Below are 19,285 nucleotides of genomic sequence, written 5' to 3'. Positions count from 1 at the left end.
AGATTCAGTTCTGCAGCTCAGCTGGGCACTTGCTCAGGAGTGACCAGTGACCAGTATGGAAAGAGGGAACACGACTCCCTTGTATGGCCTTGGACATGTCACTGAATGTACCCCAGGCCAAGGCCCAGCCCCCAGCCTGGGCCCAGACCCCTGACTCCCCAAAGCCAGGAACCGACTGGTGTCTTGCTTTCAAAATACCACAGCACGGTCGAGCCCTAAAGGAGAATCCAGCTGTCACCAAATCCGCCCACCGTGAGGCAGGTGGCTGGGGTTCTGCCTAGATCCAAGGGCCAGCTCCCGGCCTTCTCTCTGCGTGACCCAGGGGGACTTATTTAACCCTGTCCTGCAGGTCCCTCTCCTTCATTATCTGAGGATGAGGAGCGAGCCTCCCTGCTGGGGTTTGGGGGGAGGCTGGAGAGTCGTCTCCACGGAGGACAAGTGAGTTAATCATGGGCACTCAGCTGGGGAGTGGAGGGCCCAGGGTAAGTGTGCCATGATCTTGGGGACCGTCACTCAGTTCATTTCCTCCACGGAGGAACCCTGGACAAAGGGGTTAAGGAATTCATTAAAACAAAAACAAAAAACACCGTTTTTTTGTTTCTTTTAAGCGCTTAAACCCACACATATCTCAAGTGCAAATCAAAACAGCAAGACACTGTTTTACTCACGAAGGACGATAATCAGCTTCTAGGGGGACACAGGAAGTCACAGAGGCTTTGGCAGAATTGAGGACACCTCTCTAGGGGCCAGTCCCGAGAAGCCACGATCCAAATGCGCAGGCCCCGTGAGCCGCGATCCCAGGTGCCGTCCCCCACCCTGAGGACGCAGGCCCTGCGTCCATCCACTGCGAGGAGCGAGGTGGGACAATGAGAGGCGGGAGCCTCAGTCAAGGTAGGTAAGAAGAGAAGCCACCTAACTGGGGGCAACAGGAAATGGGTCAAGAGAGGAGGGGACAGTTAACTCCTTCGGTGGGACCTATCCACAGGTCGGACAGGCCAGATTCCAGGCCAGATGTGGACACAGGGGTGGGGCAAACGGAAACCAGGGATACGGAGGAAAGTTCTGGGTGGAGATGAAATGAGGACCCGGAGGAAGGGAGCTACTGTCCAATGTGGCCGGTTTGAGCCCATTTCAAGGAAACGGGTCCCTGCCAGTGAGCATGCACACGCACACACATGTGCACAAACGCACGTGTTGATATGCAAAGGAAAAATCTAGAAGGAGAAATCAAGACCCGTCCGCGGCTGTTCTCTCTGAAGAACAGAGTGAGGGCCGTGTGACCTCGCCCTTCACTCCTGGGCTTCCGTGTGGGCTTTGTTTTATCAGCTGCCCCACCCCCATGCCCTCTTCCCTACTCTGCCAGATCTCCTGGGCGATGAACTGGCCAAGTGCATCCTGCCTCAGGGCCTTTGCACCGGCCTTGATCCCTGTTCATCCAGCTCGTCCACCCACACTCTTCAGTCTCTGCTCAAATGTTGCCACATGGAAAAGTCCCCACTGAAGCCAAGGGGCTTCAGCCAGACCCACGTGACTGGGCCCATGCCCCCTCCCTTCCCTGGGTGTGTAGGTGCTTGTCACCATCTGACCTAACACAGAACACCCAGTACTCGCTCATCAGCCAGCCAGCACCGAGCTCACAGGGTGGGACCCTTGTCGTGGTGTCTCGCACCTCGGAGACGCTCCCCAAATATTGACCCAATGCAGCAGCCGATACTGTAACCACGGCGCCGTGACACTATGTAGCAACTATGAAAACTGAGTCCCAAATGAACCTCAGGTCCCAAGGGGGGAAAGTAAAAAAAAAACCTTTTAAATAAAAATAAACCACATTTCCTGTCACAGCCGCCCTGGGAGGACAGGACGGAGGCACTGGCCGCTCCCTGGCGCGTAAACACCCAACGGCCGCCGGCAGGGCACACAGGGCCCCTTGTCTGGGTGGTGTCTCTGCACACAGCCTCTTTCACAGTCTAGGGAGCAGACACCAGCAGGGTTTGAACACGCGGCAGCGCCGGTCCCCAAAGCCACAGCCTGTGTCCGGATGTCAGACGCGCCCACGCCCTCCTAGGACAGCTGGGCCACACGAGTCTGAAAGCCCCTTCACGTCCACCCCGCCGTCCTCAGAGGGCCAGGCTCCAGGACCATCACCAGGCCTGTCACCTAAAGGTGACCGGGGTGCAGGGTCTCGATCCCCAGGAGCAAGGCCGGGTCTGGAGTGTCACTGGCTTTTTAAATGGAAAGAGCATCATCAGGCCCCTGCCCAGGCCCCGGCTCAGGGTGAGGCGAGGGCACCTAGGAGCGAGCACACAGTCTTCAGGGACCTTCTCAGCCTCCCGTGGAGCCACCCAAGCCTCACGGCCCCGCAGCTGTCCCAGGGCTGCCCACCACGCTGGCTTAGCCGGGGTTCTCATCCTCGGGTGGTTTTGCCCCAGGGGACACTTGGCCAAGTCCGGAGACGTGTTCGGTTGTCACGACTGGGGGGGTGGGGCACTGCTGCCCAGGGGGCAGCCAGGGTTGTCGCTGGACACCCCACGATGAAGGATGATCCTGACCAAAGTGCCAAGGGTCAGCCGCCCTGGGTGCCCTGTCTACTCTGCAGGGACCTAGGGGAATTCCAGAGACAGGACAAACAGGACACCCAGGGGCCTGCTGGGAGGGGACACGGGTCGCAGGCCTGGGGGACTTTGATGTGCAGGAGCCCAGGCACAGGGGCTGAGGTGCCCTAGGGGCTGGTGCTGCTGGGGGCTCAGCGTGGCTTCTCAACAGCCCCCCAGCCCTGCGCCCCCAAAACCATCCTCAGGCCAAGCCGAGTCCAGGCCCAGGCCCAGGCCCAGGAGGAGGCAAAGGCCTAGCTTTGGGTCCAGGCCCTGTGATAAGAGGGTCACGCGGCCCAGCTGGGCTGGCTCTAAGGGCAGTGACATGACCTGGATACCAGAGGCCTCTCGAGGCCCGGCCCAGCTGGAGGCTCCTCCTGGCCGTGGAGCGGGCCGGGTCCTCCCTCCTCGGGACAGCGGGTCCGCACTGCTGACCTCGGCCCTGCCCCTCTGGCACCGGCCCCGGCTGACCGCGTTGTCCCTCTGAGCTGGGGTTTGCGGGAGGAGCCGGGAGGGGTCGTGACTAATCAGATGTCCCTGTTCCCAAAGGCGCGGAGCCGGCGGGCAGGGCCGCGTTAGCCCAGAGAGATCCCGGGCCGCTCCCTTCCCCTTGGGTGACGAAGCCACAGGGGGGCGAGGTGGTGGCACTCCTGAGAAGCCAGCTTCGAATGCTGGAGTGTGACAAAGACCAGGGCAGAACATCTGGAAGGTCTTGGTGGCCGGCAGAGAGCACCTGCCTTCTGGGCCTGGCGCCTGCTCGGGGCCTCAGGGGACGCTGAGGGCCTGCCCCCCGCCCCACGTCCTAGGCCCCATCCCTCTCTGAGGAAGCCCGTGGCAGGCAGACAGACGGTGTCAGTGAATGACAACCCAGGGCCACTGTCCCTGCTGGTCCTCTGTGGTCCCCAAGGAATGAGGTGCCTTGCCCTAGGGGTCCTAAGGGGCCACCCAGGAGACTGAGCAAAGTCACTCTCTAAGGGGCTCAGGGGCTGCTGCGCAGCAGGGCCACCAGCCCCAGAGGGGGCCAGCAGCACCTGGAGGGGAGGGGGCAGGGGCGTCCCTGCAGAAGCTGGGATCCTCAAGGGGACACAGACCCCTGGGCGCCGCCCCCCAGCTCCCTGGGCCTCCGCTGGGCTGAAGCAGCAGGAAGGCGTTTTGAGCGGAGTCCAGCTGCGTGGCCTCTGGAGGCCCCGGGAGGGAAGAGGAGGAGGGACAGAGGGCCTGGCAGGGCGCAGGGGTCACCCAATGAGCCTCGTGTCTCCAACACCCTGGATGGAGGCAGCCGGGCGCCGCAGGAACTGGACGCTGCGCTGGGGCCTCTGCTCCAAGGCCCGGGACCAGGCACCAGGCACTTCGCCTTGGGAAGCCGGAGTATTTTTACCGTCAAGGGCACCTTCCCCAAGGGCCACTGTCACCCCGAGGGCCGCTGTCACCATTAGACCAAGTCACGCACACAAAGCCTCAGCTAAGCCCCAGGCTCAGCCACCACACAGTCAACAGCACAGCCAGCGGCACCCAAGGTCCCTGGCCCCGCAGGCTGGGGACCCACCTGTGGCCCTGTATGGCTCTCATCCACCTGGACCTGCTCTGTCCTGCCGTTTTATGTGATAAGGATTTTTCTTGACTGAATTGTCCTGGGCACCGAACCCGTCCGCCCTGGCACAGGCCCGAACATCCGCGCACAGGAACGTTCTCTTCTAAGCTCCCAGGTGGACACAGCCCTGCCCCAAAACTCGAGACCCCAGTGCGTGGGATGTTTCTGCCACGTGTCATGTCAGGGGCGCCTTCCCACGCTGGCAGTCGGGGCCAATCCAGAGGCAGCGCCCTGTGGCCCAGCTGCAGCGCCCTGGCCTCTGTCTGTGCCCGTGGTGAGTGGGGGCGCTCGGAGGGGGACGGGTCTGCTGGAGGGGATCGGGACCCCTCCTCTGGCCCAGGACAGAGCTCTGCTGGCCGAGCTGCAGCCTCGAGCCTCAGCTGAACATACCCTGTGGACAGAGCCGTCCAGCCCACGGGCCATGGCTTGTCAGTCACACATCCCCTGTGGCTGGAGTGACCATGTTTGCATGGAATCTGGGTGGATATCCATGTCTGATCCGTGTGCAACATACGTGATGTGTCCTACGTCTGTAAACGTGAAATCCACGCCTGCATCTACTCTAACCCACCCTTCGGTACCTCGGCCTGTCTCGGCGGCCCCAACCCTGATCTACCTCTACATCCAGCCCGAATTCCTACCATCTCTGTTCTGTATCCACGTCTAATCGAATTTACATCTGTCCCTGTCTAAGGTCTGCAGTCTACATGGAATCTAGACCCACGCGGAGCCAGTGCCGGAGGAGAACTGTGCCTACACCTTGTTTCCAACACAGAAGGCAGGGTTCATCCGTCACCGGGCGGTGGGTGTCTGGACTCTGCCACTGACTACAACTTGTAAAAGGAGACTTGGTCTCAGTTTTCTCCTGGCCCAGCATCTGTCTCTTAGTCCCTTCCTGATAAATGAAAGCTAAACGTCCGGCCACCAGGTTCAAGTCCTCCCCCGTTGGCCACTGGCGGGGCAGGTCCCTGGAACTCCTCGGGCCTGGGCTTCTGGTCTTCTCTGCAGGGCCGATGGTGGGACACCCGGAGTCACATGAACACGGACCACGCACAGTTGCCACCTCGGGGCAGCCGTGTACTGGTGAGAGTCCTCATGATTGACAGGCGCCGTGACTGCAGGCGTGCCGAGTTCAAGGCTAAACTCAAACCGGCAACGTCCCAAGCGAGGCCCATGCCCGCCCAGCACGCAGGCATGGTGACCTCGACAGATCTATTTTTTGAGACGAGGCCTGTGGCGGTGCTTAGGGGAACTTGCCGGCTATTTGTAGAATGTTGCATCACGTCATTTGGCCTGAGTCACACCGACGAGAGAGGAGCCGGTGGCCCTGAGACCACAAAGCCTCCCCGAGATGGCTCCAGCGCCTGCGAGCACCGCCCTGCCCAGTGCGCTGAGCCTCTGCCTGGGCCAAGGTCTAGCTGGCCCCCTCCACCCCCACCAGGGCTAATTAGAGACCTGACAAATCAGAACCGGGGGAAAGAAATCATGGCAAGAGGACCTGGCCCGTCCCCAAACCAGCCTCGTGTGCCCCCAAAGGGAGCAGCTCACACCCAGCTGCAGGGCTGAGGGGACCTGTCCCTCCGCTCCCAGACGCTGGCTCCGTAATAATTAATGGGCCAGAGACTCGTCAGGAGTTCCCTGATGATCCAAAGAGCGCTCTCCGCGGAGGAAAAGGTTAATCGAACCCTGCAAGAGAGGCGCGGAGACAGCGATCGCTCTGACCCGGGAGCCGGGCTGAGCTTCCCCAGAAAGAAGCCTCGGCAGCAGAGGCCGCGGCCCGCCCCGGAAAGAGGACCCGGACCCAGTGCCAGCATGCTCAGAGGGCCCTTCCAGCAGCCCGAGAGTTGCCCAGCGATGCCCGGGGCCCAGCCAAGTAGCTGTCTTTTTAAAATCTTAATTCTTATTTTTGCAGTGCTCCGGGTGGACCCAGGGTCCGGTGCGTGCCAGGCAAGTGCCCAGCCCTGTTTAGTTTGTCTGTTTTTAACTCTCCATCCTCTCTGCACTATCGAGACATAAGTCTCTCAGGAAATCACCCCTTCTGAAAAGCAGTTTTTGTTTCTATTCAACAAGATCCACCCTTGATGCACACGGAGATCACACTTATATGCACCCTGGGTTCCTGCGTGTGGCCTTGGTCACTGTAGACAGAGACACGCTGGGCATGCAGGGGTCCTGGCCAGAGCCCACAGGCTGGGTGACGTCTGACCTTAAAAGAGGGTGGCCTTCGAATACAAACAAGAGAACACTAAGTGTTTTTATGAAATAAACCATCTGCGGAGCAAGTGAGGACACGCCGGTGTCCCAGCCTCCCTCCGTGGGGGAGGCTATTCTAGCAGCTCGGAGCTCGCCCAGCGCCTGAGGCTGAATGATCCTTTCTTGGTGGGAGGGGTGCTGCCCTGTGCACCGTAGGATGTTCAGGACCTCTTCCCACTAGGTGCCAGGAGTAGCCTTTGTCCCCAAGTTGTGACCACCAAAGATATCTCCAGTCAAAGCCAAATGCCCCCTGGCAGGCAAAATCACCCTGATTGAGAGTGAGTGGACAGTGAAATCTCAGTTCATCTGAGCAGCGGTCAGCTGTTAATTAGCTGAGGACAACCATTAGCCCGGCTTCTGACACGGGCCCCACGTGAGCAGGACATGGCTGAGACCCGAAGTTCCCGGCTGCTACACGAAGGAGATTGATGGAAATGACACCTTATTAATATTATTATTATTATTTTGGTACCAGGGATTGAACTCAGGGGCACTCGACCACTGAGCCCCATCCCCAGCCCTATTTTGTATTTATTCAGAGACGGGGTCCCGCTGAGTTGCTTAGTGCCTCGCCTTTGCTGAGGCTGGCTTTGAACTCGTGATCCTCCTGCCTCAGCCTCCGGAGCTGCTGGGATGACAGGTGTGTGCCACCGCGCCCGGCCTGACACCTTAATTGATTCTAAGGACACCTAGCATCATTTTTAGAGAAACCCAGACAGAATACGCAGGAATCTGAGAACAGTCTGACTGCGCCTCTGGGCAAGGTTAGCTGTTCAGCTTCAATCTCCCCTCCTGGTGCAGGTCTCACCTCCCAGGCTCAGATCTCCCCTAGTGAAACTGCTGAACAAATCTGCTCCACCCTGTCCATTCTCTATTTTAAACACGCTTTTCTTTTTCCATTCACATATCACTAAATTGAAATCAGGGACACAGTCTTTTGTATATTTCCTGTCTGACTCCTCCAAAAAGAATGGATCCTCTGCCCAGCACGGCGGTACACGCCGGTAATCCCAGGGACTGGAGAGGCTGAGGCAGGAGGATCGCAAGTTGGAGGCCAGCCTCAGCCACTGAGCAAGATACTGTCTCAAGATAAAAACAAAACAAAACAAAAAAAAAACATAAAAAGAGCTGGGATAAAGCATCCCCGGGTTCAGTCCCTCATACCAAAATGGGGGGGGAAATGGATTCCTCGCTGGCAGGATTTTTCTGTCTCGGTTACCACGCTATCTTTAGCATCTGGCTCGAGGCCTGGCCTCTGCATGGCCCATTAGCTATTTATTGAATAATCGAGGAGATGAATAGATTTACATGGATGTAATTTTTAAAGCATTCATTTCTGCTCACATTCAGGGCTCAGCCTTATCCACCGTCCTCTCTGGCCGGGCATTGTCTTTAAACAATGGAGATGCTTCTTCCTTCCCCTCTGCCCCGAGTCCGTGGATCAAAGAAACTCAAGTATCTGGTTGGTTTTGAAAAGGGAGCAGTCAGGAGACTTCGTCCCGCTGCCCTCGATCACGGGGGCCGGAGAGGGAGCAGATGCAGGTCTGGCCCCCTGGACGGAGCCAGCCTCACCAACACCCAGATGGACACGCCCCGGCTCCACTATGGAGCGCCTCCACCGCCACCCCCAGGTGCTTGGGTGCCCGAGCTGAGGCCAGTTGACAGAGAGGCTGGTGGGTGGGGGTGGGGGCCGAGAAGCTGAAATGAATTGACAAGAGCGAGCCAGAAACGATCAGCCCTCCTGAGGATCAATAAGAAAAAGAATCAAATAAGCCTTCACACTTATCGGGACACCGTCGGTGTACAGGGAGAGGTGGCCCTGTGTGTGTGTGTGTGTGTGTGTGTGTGCGCTAAAATAAACTCCTATTGGGGCCAATGCCCACGCCATTCTACACACAAGCCCGATGACAACCTGTGAGTCGTCAAAAAAAAACCCACAGAAATAAAAATTACCACCTGTAACAACTCTATGTGCCTCTCATCCGTCCGTCCATCTGCCCACAATCACCTCATCCCGTCTTCTCTTCTGTGTGTGGAACATTCTATCATGAACCTTGGGTGGAAACCTCCTACCTGCCCCTCTAGCTGCGCCCCTTTCAATTAGTTCAGGCAACTTCATTTTCTAGCAAAAGAGAAGAAAGATCGAGTAGAGGGATTCTGATGTCAAAAGACCCTGCGTCTGACACCCATCCATGCCTGATCTTCCTGTGGGACCCTGGGCAAGTTACCTAACCTCTCTGAGCCTGAGGCACATCTCTTAGAAATCATGTATCCTAAGAACACGGATGTAACTGTGGCACGTGAAGGCTCCGTGGGAGAAGCCGGTTCCTGGCAGATGAAGAAGCCTAGCGGGGGTGGAGAGCAGGATAATGAAACCAAGCCACAGCCCGAACTCAGGCTCCTTCCAGACTCTCACTGCTGTTGTTATTTCTCCCTTTCTAGATCACCCGGTTCCAGGTGGACCACTGCGGCCAGGACTTTCTTGGTGCACGCAGCTTCTAGCTGGGACTGGGGAGGTAGCCCTTCCTGGGCGTCCTCATTCTGCTAATGTGGCTGCCGAGTCCTGCTGATCCAACGGTCCCAAAGCTCGGCAACGCTGACGCCGAGAGCGTCAGAGGAGCCCTCTGCAGCCACCAACCCGTCGCCCCCCACTCAGCACAGCCGTGCGAGGACAGAGGGACCGAGCCACGCTCAGGACCTATGCAGTCAGCAGGCGGGGAGAGCAGCCCAGGTACCCAGGGAGGTGAGGACACGACACGCGCTCTGTGACATCCAACAGGCAGGGCCACCGTGACCCTGGGATTCAGGATGGACGGGTGACCTGAGAGGCCAAGGACTCGGGGGGTTGGGGCTGGGGCGGGGGTGGGAGCTGCCCCAGGGCTCCGGTGCCACGTGGCTCGGCCACAGCGCCCTCTGGCCTGCAGCATGTGGGGAGCATTGGGGACTCTGCTTTCTGCCAGCGAACCCTGCCCTGCCCTCGTGTCTGACCCGCCTGCAGGAGCTCAACAGGCCCCTTGTTCGCCCCGCGATGGCTGAGGCCCAGCGCAAGGCCAAGCTGGCCACGGTCTCGTGCCAACAGTTAAAAAAAACTTTGAACTTTGGTTGGGTTCCAGTGTGTCTTTAGCACCGGAAAATCAGGACTCGGGGCCAGACAGCCATCGCCTAGGGCTCCCCAAAGAGAACCAGGCGCCCCGGGAGAGTCCTGTCGGGGACCCAGTGGGACGGCACACGGATGGGAAAGTGCATCCTGCCTCAACCCTGGCCGCCGATCGAGGATCGGGTCCCTGGGACTTTAAGAGCGGCCACTGGGCGTGGGGAGCTGTCACCCCCACAAAGTGCTGGCCAAAGCCAAGGATACCGATGACCCTTTCCCGAGGAGGCTCTGAGGCTGGCCGGCTGGTGTCCAGCCAGGAGGTTGCGGGAGGGTCAAGCTCAGAACCCTCCATGGGGCAGCTCCAGCCCGGGCAGCGGGACTTGGCGCCCAGGGTCCTGCTCACGGCCCACGCCTGCCCCTGGGTGCAGTTCAAACATGAGTCCACCCAACCGACTGCCTGAGACAGTGTCCTCCATCGACACACAGGAGGTGGGACTGGACACCAGGGGTTCCGAGCAGCGTCCCCTCCACACACGACCCAGTGAGGCCAAAACGTCTTCAGATGTCACCAAATAGCCTCGGGGGCCCAAACCGCTGGCTCTGGACAGTCAACTTCTTAAAGTGAGTCCAGTTAAGGAAGAAATGCCCTCTAGCTGGCCTCCCCCCAACACAGGAAGTCCCCATGGCGACATGGCTTGGGGGGTCCGGGAAGGACAGGAGAAGGGGAAGATGAGACAGAGGACAGCCACCGGGCACAGGGACCTGGCCTCTTCCCCTCCACGCCACTCCCTCCCAGCTGACCCGCCAGCCTGGTTGCCTGGCTGTCCCCGGAGCCGAGAGACCACATGTGTGCCAGGGATGGGACGGACAGACAGAGTCCTGGAGCCCTGTCCCCACAACTCCGGGGCTTGGCCACATGAAGTCGGGTGCATTTCTCTCCTTGCTCCCCTGGGCGGACCCACGCAGAGAGGCCGGGGAGACACGGGGCCTAAGGAGGAGGACGGCGGTGGTGGGTGGCCTTTGCCAAGGTGCTCTTGAAGTCCCCAATGACCTGTTACCAGCCTCGGGTTGCTCACCTCGGCTTCACCGAGTCGGACACCCGCAAAGTGTTCACCGCGGGGCTCTGCCCAGGGCCCGTCTGCCCTTCTCCCTGCACCGTGAGACCGGCCCACGGAGCTAAGGAAAAGATGGCTCCAAAGACGGACCCCCTTCCAACCCAGCAGGAAGGACGACGACCTTCTGGTTCTAGAAGCTCACACAGACACCCCGTGCGTACCTCTGACTCTGCACACACCATTTCCTGTGATTGTCACCGCACTCCTGCAAGGTGGACACCAACCCTGTGGCTGTATCCCAGCTGAGAGATTCGGTGGCCTGCCAGCCTCCCGGGGCGGGAAGATGGAGAGCCGGAACTCCACCCGGGGGTGGGGGCAGGAAGCCTGGGCCCGTGCCCATACCTGTGTCCTACCCCCAGCCCAGCAGAAGGCAGACGCAGGGCCACATCCCTGCTCACCAGGCCCACCGGTCACCCGCCCCCCACAGAAAACACAACTGCCTTCTAGACTGTCCCAGGAGGCACGCAGACAGAAGGGTGACGGCCTCTGCCCGTCCCCAGACTCCCAAGAGCAGCGCCCCCTCTGTGGCTCGCGTGTCCCCCCAGCCCCCTGTGCTGGGAGAACCAAGGGCAGAGGAACACCAAAGAAATGGCTTTGGTCTGGCCACGGGTGGGAGGTGCCTTTAGATACCCGGATGTGACCGTGCCCACGCGGGTACACAGCCAGCCAGAGCGCGGACACACGCGTGTGCACCCACGGCCCCGTCTGGGGCCCCTCGGGCTCTGGGCTGCGGGGCCAAAGAGGATGTGCACGCGCCCCCTGCAGAGCCGGTCCCAGAACATCAAGGTGCAAATCGGTGACAGAATCGTGGGAGGTACTCACCTGGGTCCCCAGGGCGATCAGGGGGCTTGGGTGCGGGTCCTGTGGGGAGAAGAAGGAAAGACACGTGAGTGAGGGGGACGTCCCCACCAGAGCGACGTCATTTTCCAACAAAGCCTCGTTTCTCCAGCTCTTGGCCCTGGGGAGGGGGCAGCCCTTGTTACAGGGATGTGACAGAAGAGCTGGGCCAATCCGCCGCCCCCCACCCCAGCACTTCTCCCCCGTGAAGGGGGCCCAGGTTTGTCCTCAAGGGTCAACAGCCCAGAGAAAAGCTCCGTCACTAAGCATCTCCCCGGGTGTTGGGGTCCTCGGGACAAAGGAGAAGCTGGTCCAGGGGAGGATTAGAAGTAAACCCCCAGGAATATAAAGTCCGGTTCAGGGCCAGGCCCTCAGCGGGGGGTCGGATGTTGGAGAAAGAGGGACATAGAGGAGCCGGGTTCGGGTCTGGGGAGCGCATTCAGGTGGCCGGGAAGAGGCCCAGAGAAGCGCCCTCTTCATCACTCTCCACGAAGGCCAGGCGGCTGGGAGTGCGGGTGGCAATGCCTCGGGGTCGTTGGGCAGGACCTCTGAGGGCTGGCGGAGGGACCGACCGGGGAGGGACAGAAGGAGGAAGGCACCGACCGAGGGGAGGCGGCGGTGGTGTTCAGCCCGGGGTTTCCGAGGAAAACAGGAAACAGCGCACAAAGGCTATTTCTGTTTGCCCTGCACAGAGCCATCGCGGGGCCGCGATTCTGGGAACAGGGACTCGAGCTGCAGCTTACAGAGAGCAGCCTGGTTCTGGGGCCCGGAAGCAGGCAGACACCCACTTGGGGGCTTGGCTTTACCCTAGCAGACTTTCCGAAGCCAGCTTCTAGGAAACCTGGCAGATTAGCACCCGCCCGGGGGGCCTGGACTGTGAATGTGAAGGAGGTGAGGGGAAGGGAAGCCCTCTGCACCTCCAGACTCCAGCCGGACGGACGGCCCCTGCTTTCTGGATCCCTGTCCTGACACATCTTTACTGTGATGCCTGATTCAGGCGGGTGTCAGGGCCAAGATCATGGGCACAGGTTGAGCTCTGGCCTCAGCATCTCCAATTGCAGGCTGGAGTCCAGTTCCCAGTGCTCCCCCAACCCACCCCGGGGCAGCCCACAGGATGGACGTTCCAAGAGAATCTCATCTTCACAATCCTCAGACGCCAACAGGCCTCAGACCCAGGAAAATCTTGAGGGGAACTTTTCTGCCCCTCCTTCCCTGAGGTCCAAGTGGCAGCTGTGCCCCGTGGAACTCAACATCTCCTGAGCCACTTTTGGGGGGTGATGGGCCCATCCCCTCCCCTTCTTGGGGCCCCCACCAAGCAGTTCCACTGCCGCTCACAGGCAGGAGGAGGGGGCCCGGCAGGGTCCCTGTACGTAGCAACAGGCCCTAGCTTCACCTTCAAGGGACAAGATCATCCTGTCTGTGGCCGGTGACCTGCACCAGACCTTGGGCAGCCCACCCAGTGAGCGCCTGCAAACTCTCCCCTCCCCGGGTCCATCTGTCCACTCGGATCCCACCATCTAGATTTTTGATTAGAAAAATAAGAAACTACATCTCAGCCACAAAATTAGCCTCCATTCTCAGAGCCAGATCCTCGCAGAGCACGGCTCCGGGGGTGTTGGGTGCATGCCCAGATTAATTAAGCTGCACTTCACAGCTCATTTGGCTATTGTTTGGGGCTTACGCTTCACCGCTCCGAATCGGAGAAGAACACCATACCGAACCCCCTAAGAACCTCGCTGGAAAAAGAGCTTCCTCGGGAAGCCAGGGAAATACCGGTCAACCACATGGACCAAACGGACGGCCTGGTCCCTGGACCCGGGGCGGCTGCACGAACTCTTTGATTTGCTGTTCCAAAGTGAGATGCGAGACCCCCATCACGCGTGGTGGTTCAGGGTGCACGATTTATTTAAAAGCTTCTGGAAGACCCAAGCACCGGCACTGCCCACTTAGCATCTTAGCAGGAAGAGGATGCGGTGCTCCCCAGGGCTCTGTCGCTCACACTTAGGACTCGCTTGCCAGGGAAATCTGGTTCGCCTCCCTCTGTGCACCTTGGAAATGCGAGACTCTCCCTCAAGAGGCTCAGGCCCGAGGATTCAAGGTAGGGCTGTGCAGTCTGCGGAGAGGTCTCACTTTCAGCAACATCCTCCTTAATTGGAAAGGTTAACGAAGTGGAACTAGGTCAATGATGCCGGCTGCCTGATCCATCCTGTCTGTCTAAATTGGGACTCTCTGGTTTACAGCAGAGTAAATTCCTGTCTGTCAGAGGAAGGCTCCTCCGGCGGCTCCAGAGGGCAATCTGCTCCGCGCCCGCCGGCCACAGAGAGAGGCTTCTGGAATCTTAATGCTACCGAGACCAAGGAAGGGCTTTCACCCCCTCCCACTGCCATGAGTGGACTGGGGGAGTCCAAGAGGGCGCCAGGGAGACGGACCTGGGGGCCTGACCTCTCCACAGCGCCCCACAGCCATGCCCTCTGCTCACGGGACTTTGCGACCCCTGGGCTTGGCCACGCGATTGGCTCAGTCCCATGGGGCAACCCTGCTAAAGCACAGTCAGCTCTCCCTGAAAGCTCCTGCAGGCACTGGCTGACCCTGTCTCCTCCGATGGCGGTGGAGTGGGTAAAGGTGGCTGATTCCTTTTGAATGGACACTCTGTGCCAAGCGCATGCGATACGGCCACCCCGCCAAGGGAGGGATCATACTTCCCATTTTATAGATCAGATAACTGATACTCGTGGACGAGAACTGGTTCAAAAACGCAGGGCTCAGAAGGGGCGAAGCTTGGAGCAGTAAGCAGGTTTGGAAGTTTCCAGAAACTGCTCTCGTAACAGTATCCTGGGTGTTTCTCAAAGTCTGAACTTACTGAGTCGGAGTCTCCATGCAAGGGTCCAGAGAATCTGGATTTTTATTGAATTCCCTTGGGCCGTTCTGATGTACACCAGACCCAAACCTGAAAGCCCCGACCCCGTGCCATGGTAATCCAGCACCCAAAGGATCCAGATGACAAAGGACAGGCTCCTTCTGTGGACAGCCAGCCACCAAGTGCCTGATGCATGCACTGGCTTCTTAGAAGAGGTCTCTGCTGTGTCCCCAGGACCCTTCCATGGTGGCTGCAAGGTGTTCTTTCTCTCCCCCTAACATGGCAGAGGGTCCCTCTGTCCCCAGGCTGCCAAGGCTCCCTCTCTCCAGGGACATGGAGATGCCGTCTCACCTCCTTCTTGAGGCCTAGTCGCAGCAGTCAGAGGGTCCACAATGGGGTTTTCTTTCTAGACGCCCCCGGGAGGTCCTGGTGAGCTTCTCTCACGTGTCGGTGGCTGCGAGATGCTGGCTGGGCGCGTGCTCGGCGAGCGCCCAGGGTGCTGGGGACCAACACCAGCCACACAGAGCTCCCTTTGTGGTCTGAGAAGAGTGTGTCTGGGAGGCGACCGCAGGCCAGGATTGCTAACTCACCTTCCAACAGAGCTCAGGGGAGAAAACTGAGCCCCAGAGAGAGGCCCGGCCTTCCCAGCGCCCGGGAACCTCGGCCTGTGTGCTGGAGGCCCTTTCTCTGGCTGGACTTGTCTCCCTCGTTAGTATTTCACATTCCTCCCGTATTTTTAAGCCTAAACCCCAGAAAGGATCCACAGAACCTCCACATGAAGCTCAGGTCTCCGGGGCTGGTTTTTAATCACCCACAGCCTTGGAAACTATGAGAAGCCACGAGAAGCCACAGATACGTGGAAACTCAGGAATTATTTGACTGATCTCACAGCTTGGTGTGTGTATCCTGGAGCACAAATGATTCCCCCAAATCTCAACCACTGGATCTAACATTTTGTTCCGTATGTGCTTCAAGAGGTTTTGTAACTCAGCACACACCTGTCATCCCAGCAGCTCGGGAGGCTGAGGCAGGAGGATCGCAAGTTCAAAGCCAGCCTCAGCAAAAGCAAGGTCCTAAGTAACTCAGTGAGACCCTGTCTCTAAATAAAATGCAAAAGAGGGCTGGGGACGTGGCTCAGTGGTTGAGTGCCCCTGAGTTCAATCCTGGTACCCTCCACCCTCCAAAAAATACACAGATTAACAATTCTCTGAACTGCAGGGTTCTGAATACCCTCTGCCTGGAAGATTAGAGGCTGGAGATATTAAGTGTCAAGACAGGTGACCCGTGGGAGGCCTGTGGATGTTTCCAGCTGCTTTAGTTTTGGCCTGTGGCATTGACAAAATATTTGAAATCATTGCCAATGTCTTAAATCCAGGATATTTCACATGCAAATCTAGATTCTCACTTCTCTTTTGAAAAGCAGAAGATGGAGCAAAGCTGGCAAGGCATTCCTGCATCTGAGTGGCCGTGCCCGGTGCCTGGCTGCTGCAAGCAGCTGCATGTGTCACACCCACACTGATACTTGCCTGAGGTCACATGGGTGGTCAATATTCACAACCGTCTGAATACTAGCACTCGGTTAGGCTCCTCCCAAATGCAAAGCATTATTGTCAGCAGGCAGTAAGTACTATCTCATTTAAACACCACGCCAACTGTAGGGTGTCGGTATTAATAGTCTGCTTTATGCACACGGTGAAACTGAGGCTCGGAAGAGAACCAATTTGCTCCATGTCGTTCATCAGTAAGTGGCACAGCCAGGACTTGGACCAGAGTGGCCCATGGAAGCACTCTTGGACCACGATGGGAGAGCGGGTTCTCAGTAGTTCAATCACGGTGGGACTCGCTAAGCCAGGGTTCAGTCTGTGAGCTGGCAGCACAGGAGAACGAGGGACCTCGTGACTGGATCAGATGTTCCTAATGCCATTTCCCTGCTGGGGGTCTCCACGGTGGTGACTGAACGGACGCACCCCCCCTATCCCATCTAGGTGCTGGCTAGTCAGTCCCCGGTACCCCTCACCACACCAACTGTGGGCTCCCAGTGCTTCTGAAGGTGGCCACAGGGCTGTTTGGACACTTGTCTTCCTGGGGCTGGGGACACTAGCCACATCTCGGGCTCAGCCCAATGACCCATGTGTCCCAGGCACGGACTGCAGCACCCACCAATTCTGCTCCCTGTCGCTGTGGTCATCAAGAGGGGCCAGGTGGCCCAAGTGTCCCCGAGACACCGGCTGGGATTCCAGGGACACTGAGCCCTGTTCCATGGCTTCTGGGACTACGGGGTGTGTTCTCTGCTCCACGAGGACTGGTTCAGATCTGAGCTGCAGAATCCCAGGTCAGAATAGAAGAAGGAACTTGTGCCAGTTTGCAGCTTCTTCCCTCTACGGGACCCAAGGGGACACGGATAAGCCATCGCTTGCCCTCCAAGATGGCCACAGGAGCAGTCAGGCCAATGGATCTGGGTTTCCTGATGAGATGAAGCTTCTCTCCGTCCCTGACTTGAATCCAGCCCAGTGTTTTCTGGTGAAGCCCGCGGGCCCAGGGAGGGAGCCCCCCGCCCTGCAGGCTGCACACGGTTCATGGCAAAGCTCAGCCTGGAACGCAGTGTCCTCTCCCCAAGTCCTGGGTTCACCCCATTTGGCCCAGACAAGTTCCCCAGTGCTGCCCTCTCCCCTCTTCTCTGAGAGCCGATGACCGGGACGTCTTCTGTTCCAAAGACACTGGATCCCAGCTCTGGGAAAACTGAGGCGGTCCTGCCCACGCCAGCCATGTCTCCAGGAGACCACACACAGCACTGCCCAGGCCACGGGGTGGGGGACCGTCCCGGGCAGCCCGGGAGGAGGGCAGCTCTACACTCAGGCTGTGCCCGGGAGGGGCGCCTACTTCCCGGCTCACAGAGATGCTGGGAACATCTGGCTGTAGGGACAGATGTGCTTCCTCTTCTCAGAGTCACGATGAAGGCAGGGGAGGGTCCCTGTCTCCAGGAGGTCCCCAACGCCCCCCTACATTTCCTCCTCAGTGACAATGGCCATCGTGAAAGCTGTCATTGACATCCACGTGAAGCACGACCATCAGCCATTGTGCGCGTTACTTCAACACATCTTCCCAGGGAGCCTGGCCAGGGTCTGGCTGGAAGTCTGGAAACGGGGACGGTTTCTCTTGATGCTTTTGCTGTTGGGAGACGCTCTCGGTACCATGAGGCGTGTGCCTGTTTCCAAATCACAGACGCCCCCTCCCTCACTTACACGGAAGGAAACTGAGGCTCACGGAATTACAAGCCTTGCTCAAAAGTTACAGGGCCAGGCCTGTCTCACCGTCACCAAAGGAACCGCAACACGTGGATGCGGAACAGTTCGAATGCCACAGTCTACGGACATCATTTTCTTTTTTAAACCAGTTGCCACCAGGAGCTCGGGAGGCTGAGGCAGGAGGATCGTGAGTTCCAAGACAGCCTCAGCAACTTAGCCAGCCCTAAACAGCTCAGCGAAACCCGACTGAAAATACAATACAAGAAAGGGCTGGGGATGTGGCTCAGTAGTTACGGGACCCTGGATTCAATCCCCAGTACCAAAAAAAAAAAAAAAAAACCCAGTTGCCAACATTTAAAATGTCTTCACAACATCCAAATTTATGGCTTTTCCTCCAAGTGTCGAAAGATCTGACCAAGTGGGCAGGCAAAGCCCGAGTGGCCACAGCTAGAGCCGGCTGCTTCCCCTTGGAGGTGGACACAGGTGCTCAAGTGGTCTCAGCACAGCTGGTCCTGGCCACCTGGGTGGGCTGGGCCCTGGAAGCATCTGAGTCTGCCACCCCTTCCTGTGTCACCCACCATGCTTTCCCATGGCCCTTAGGAAGACCCTTCCATTCCCCCCCTGGACGGCTTCTCCAGCCTGACCCCACCCCCACACCAGCCCCCAGCCTGAGGAGGTTCAGGGTCCCAGGGCTTAAGACACAGGAAACCGGACGGCCATCCAGGGGCAGGTTCACGGCCGGGCATCCCTGACCAGCTCCACGCTGCGCTCATCACCTTGACTCGGGAGCAGGGAGGGCGGTGGGGGAGGGGAGGCTGCAGAAGGAGGCTGCAGGAGGAGGACAGGAAGAGGTCAGGGCGCCCACGGTTCCCCGCTTCCTGCCCCCGCGCCTGCAGCTGCTCCCCGCTGCCGGCCGCTCTTGTCCCAGTGCCCTCGGAAGGAAGCACTTGACAAGGGAGTTGGCCGGAGGAGCTGGGGACGTGCGCAGGGGCCGAGAGCCCAGCGTCCCCCCTGCGCGGGGAAGCCCCAGAGACAGGAAGAGGCAAAGAAAGCAGAGGCCGGGTCGGAGCCCCGGAGAGCCCCTCGCGAAGGCCCAGCCGGGGAGGGGACAGCGAGGCCAGAGGAAGGGAAGGGAAGGGGGTCGCCGGGCGCACACGGATGTACAATGAGCCCCTTTCATGGGTGAACAGAGGACTCTCCTCAATCCCGGCTCAATGGCTTTGTGTCTGAAACGACCGATTCTACACCCAGAAAGCCACATGGGCCAGACCTCGTGCCAAAGTCAGGCAAAAGCCTGAGATCCCAGGGCCAGTCGATCATCAGCACCCGGGAGACGGCCACTGGGCTAAGTCCTCTTGGGCTGATCCAAAGGCGACAATGATCCTCTTTGATTTCTAAGCTTTTCTGCACCAGGGTGGGCAGGGGACCCTCGGCCACAGGAGTGCCAGGCTTGGCATCACCAACGTCCCCTATTCAGGATAGGAAGCGCTTCTTTCCCAGGAACTTCATTGAGACATCTGTGGGGAGGGGCGGGCAGGATGGGAAAGAACTGGAGGTGCAAGCTAAGCCCCCGGGCTCCAGGGGTGTGCTTTCCTGACGGGTGGGAACCGGCCCAGGGACCCTGCAGTCACTGCTGCTCGGCGAGCGCCCTGGGAACATGGATTTGCAGAGGATTTTTTTTTTTTTTTTTTTTTTTTTTTTA

At 58.8% G+C, this 19,285-nt stretch overlaps 1 protein-coding gene across 1 annotated transcript in view; it reads right to left on the bottom strand.

Annotated features, from left to right (window-relative positions):
* Xylt1 (xylosyltransferase 1) overlaps window positions 1-19,285 on the bottom strand; it is a gene marked incomplete at its 5' end in the record, with an annotated part of 222,874 nt that overhangs the window by 160,307 nt on the left and 43,282 nt on the right. The window contains one exon of the mRNA XM_048790068.1: window positions 11,467-11,505. Within this exon, the coding sequence (XP_048646025.1) occupies window positions 11,467-11,505 (39 nt within the window). The remainder of the gene's footprint in view (window positions 1-11,466; window positions 11,506-19,285) is intronic.

Source organism: Marmota marmota, unplaced genomic scaffold (assembly GCF_001458135.2).
Source record: "Marmota marmota marmota unplaced genomic scaffold, marMar, whole genome shotgun sequence".
In the NCBI taxonomy this organism is placed as follows: Eukaryota; Metazoa; Chordata; class Mammalia; order Rodentia; family Sciuridae; genus Marmota; species Marmota marmota.
Note: the sequence above shows the minus strand (reverse complement) of the source record. Positions and strands in the feature narration are given on the sequence as shown.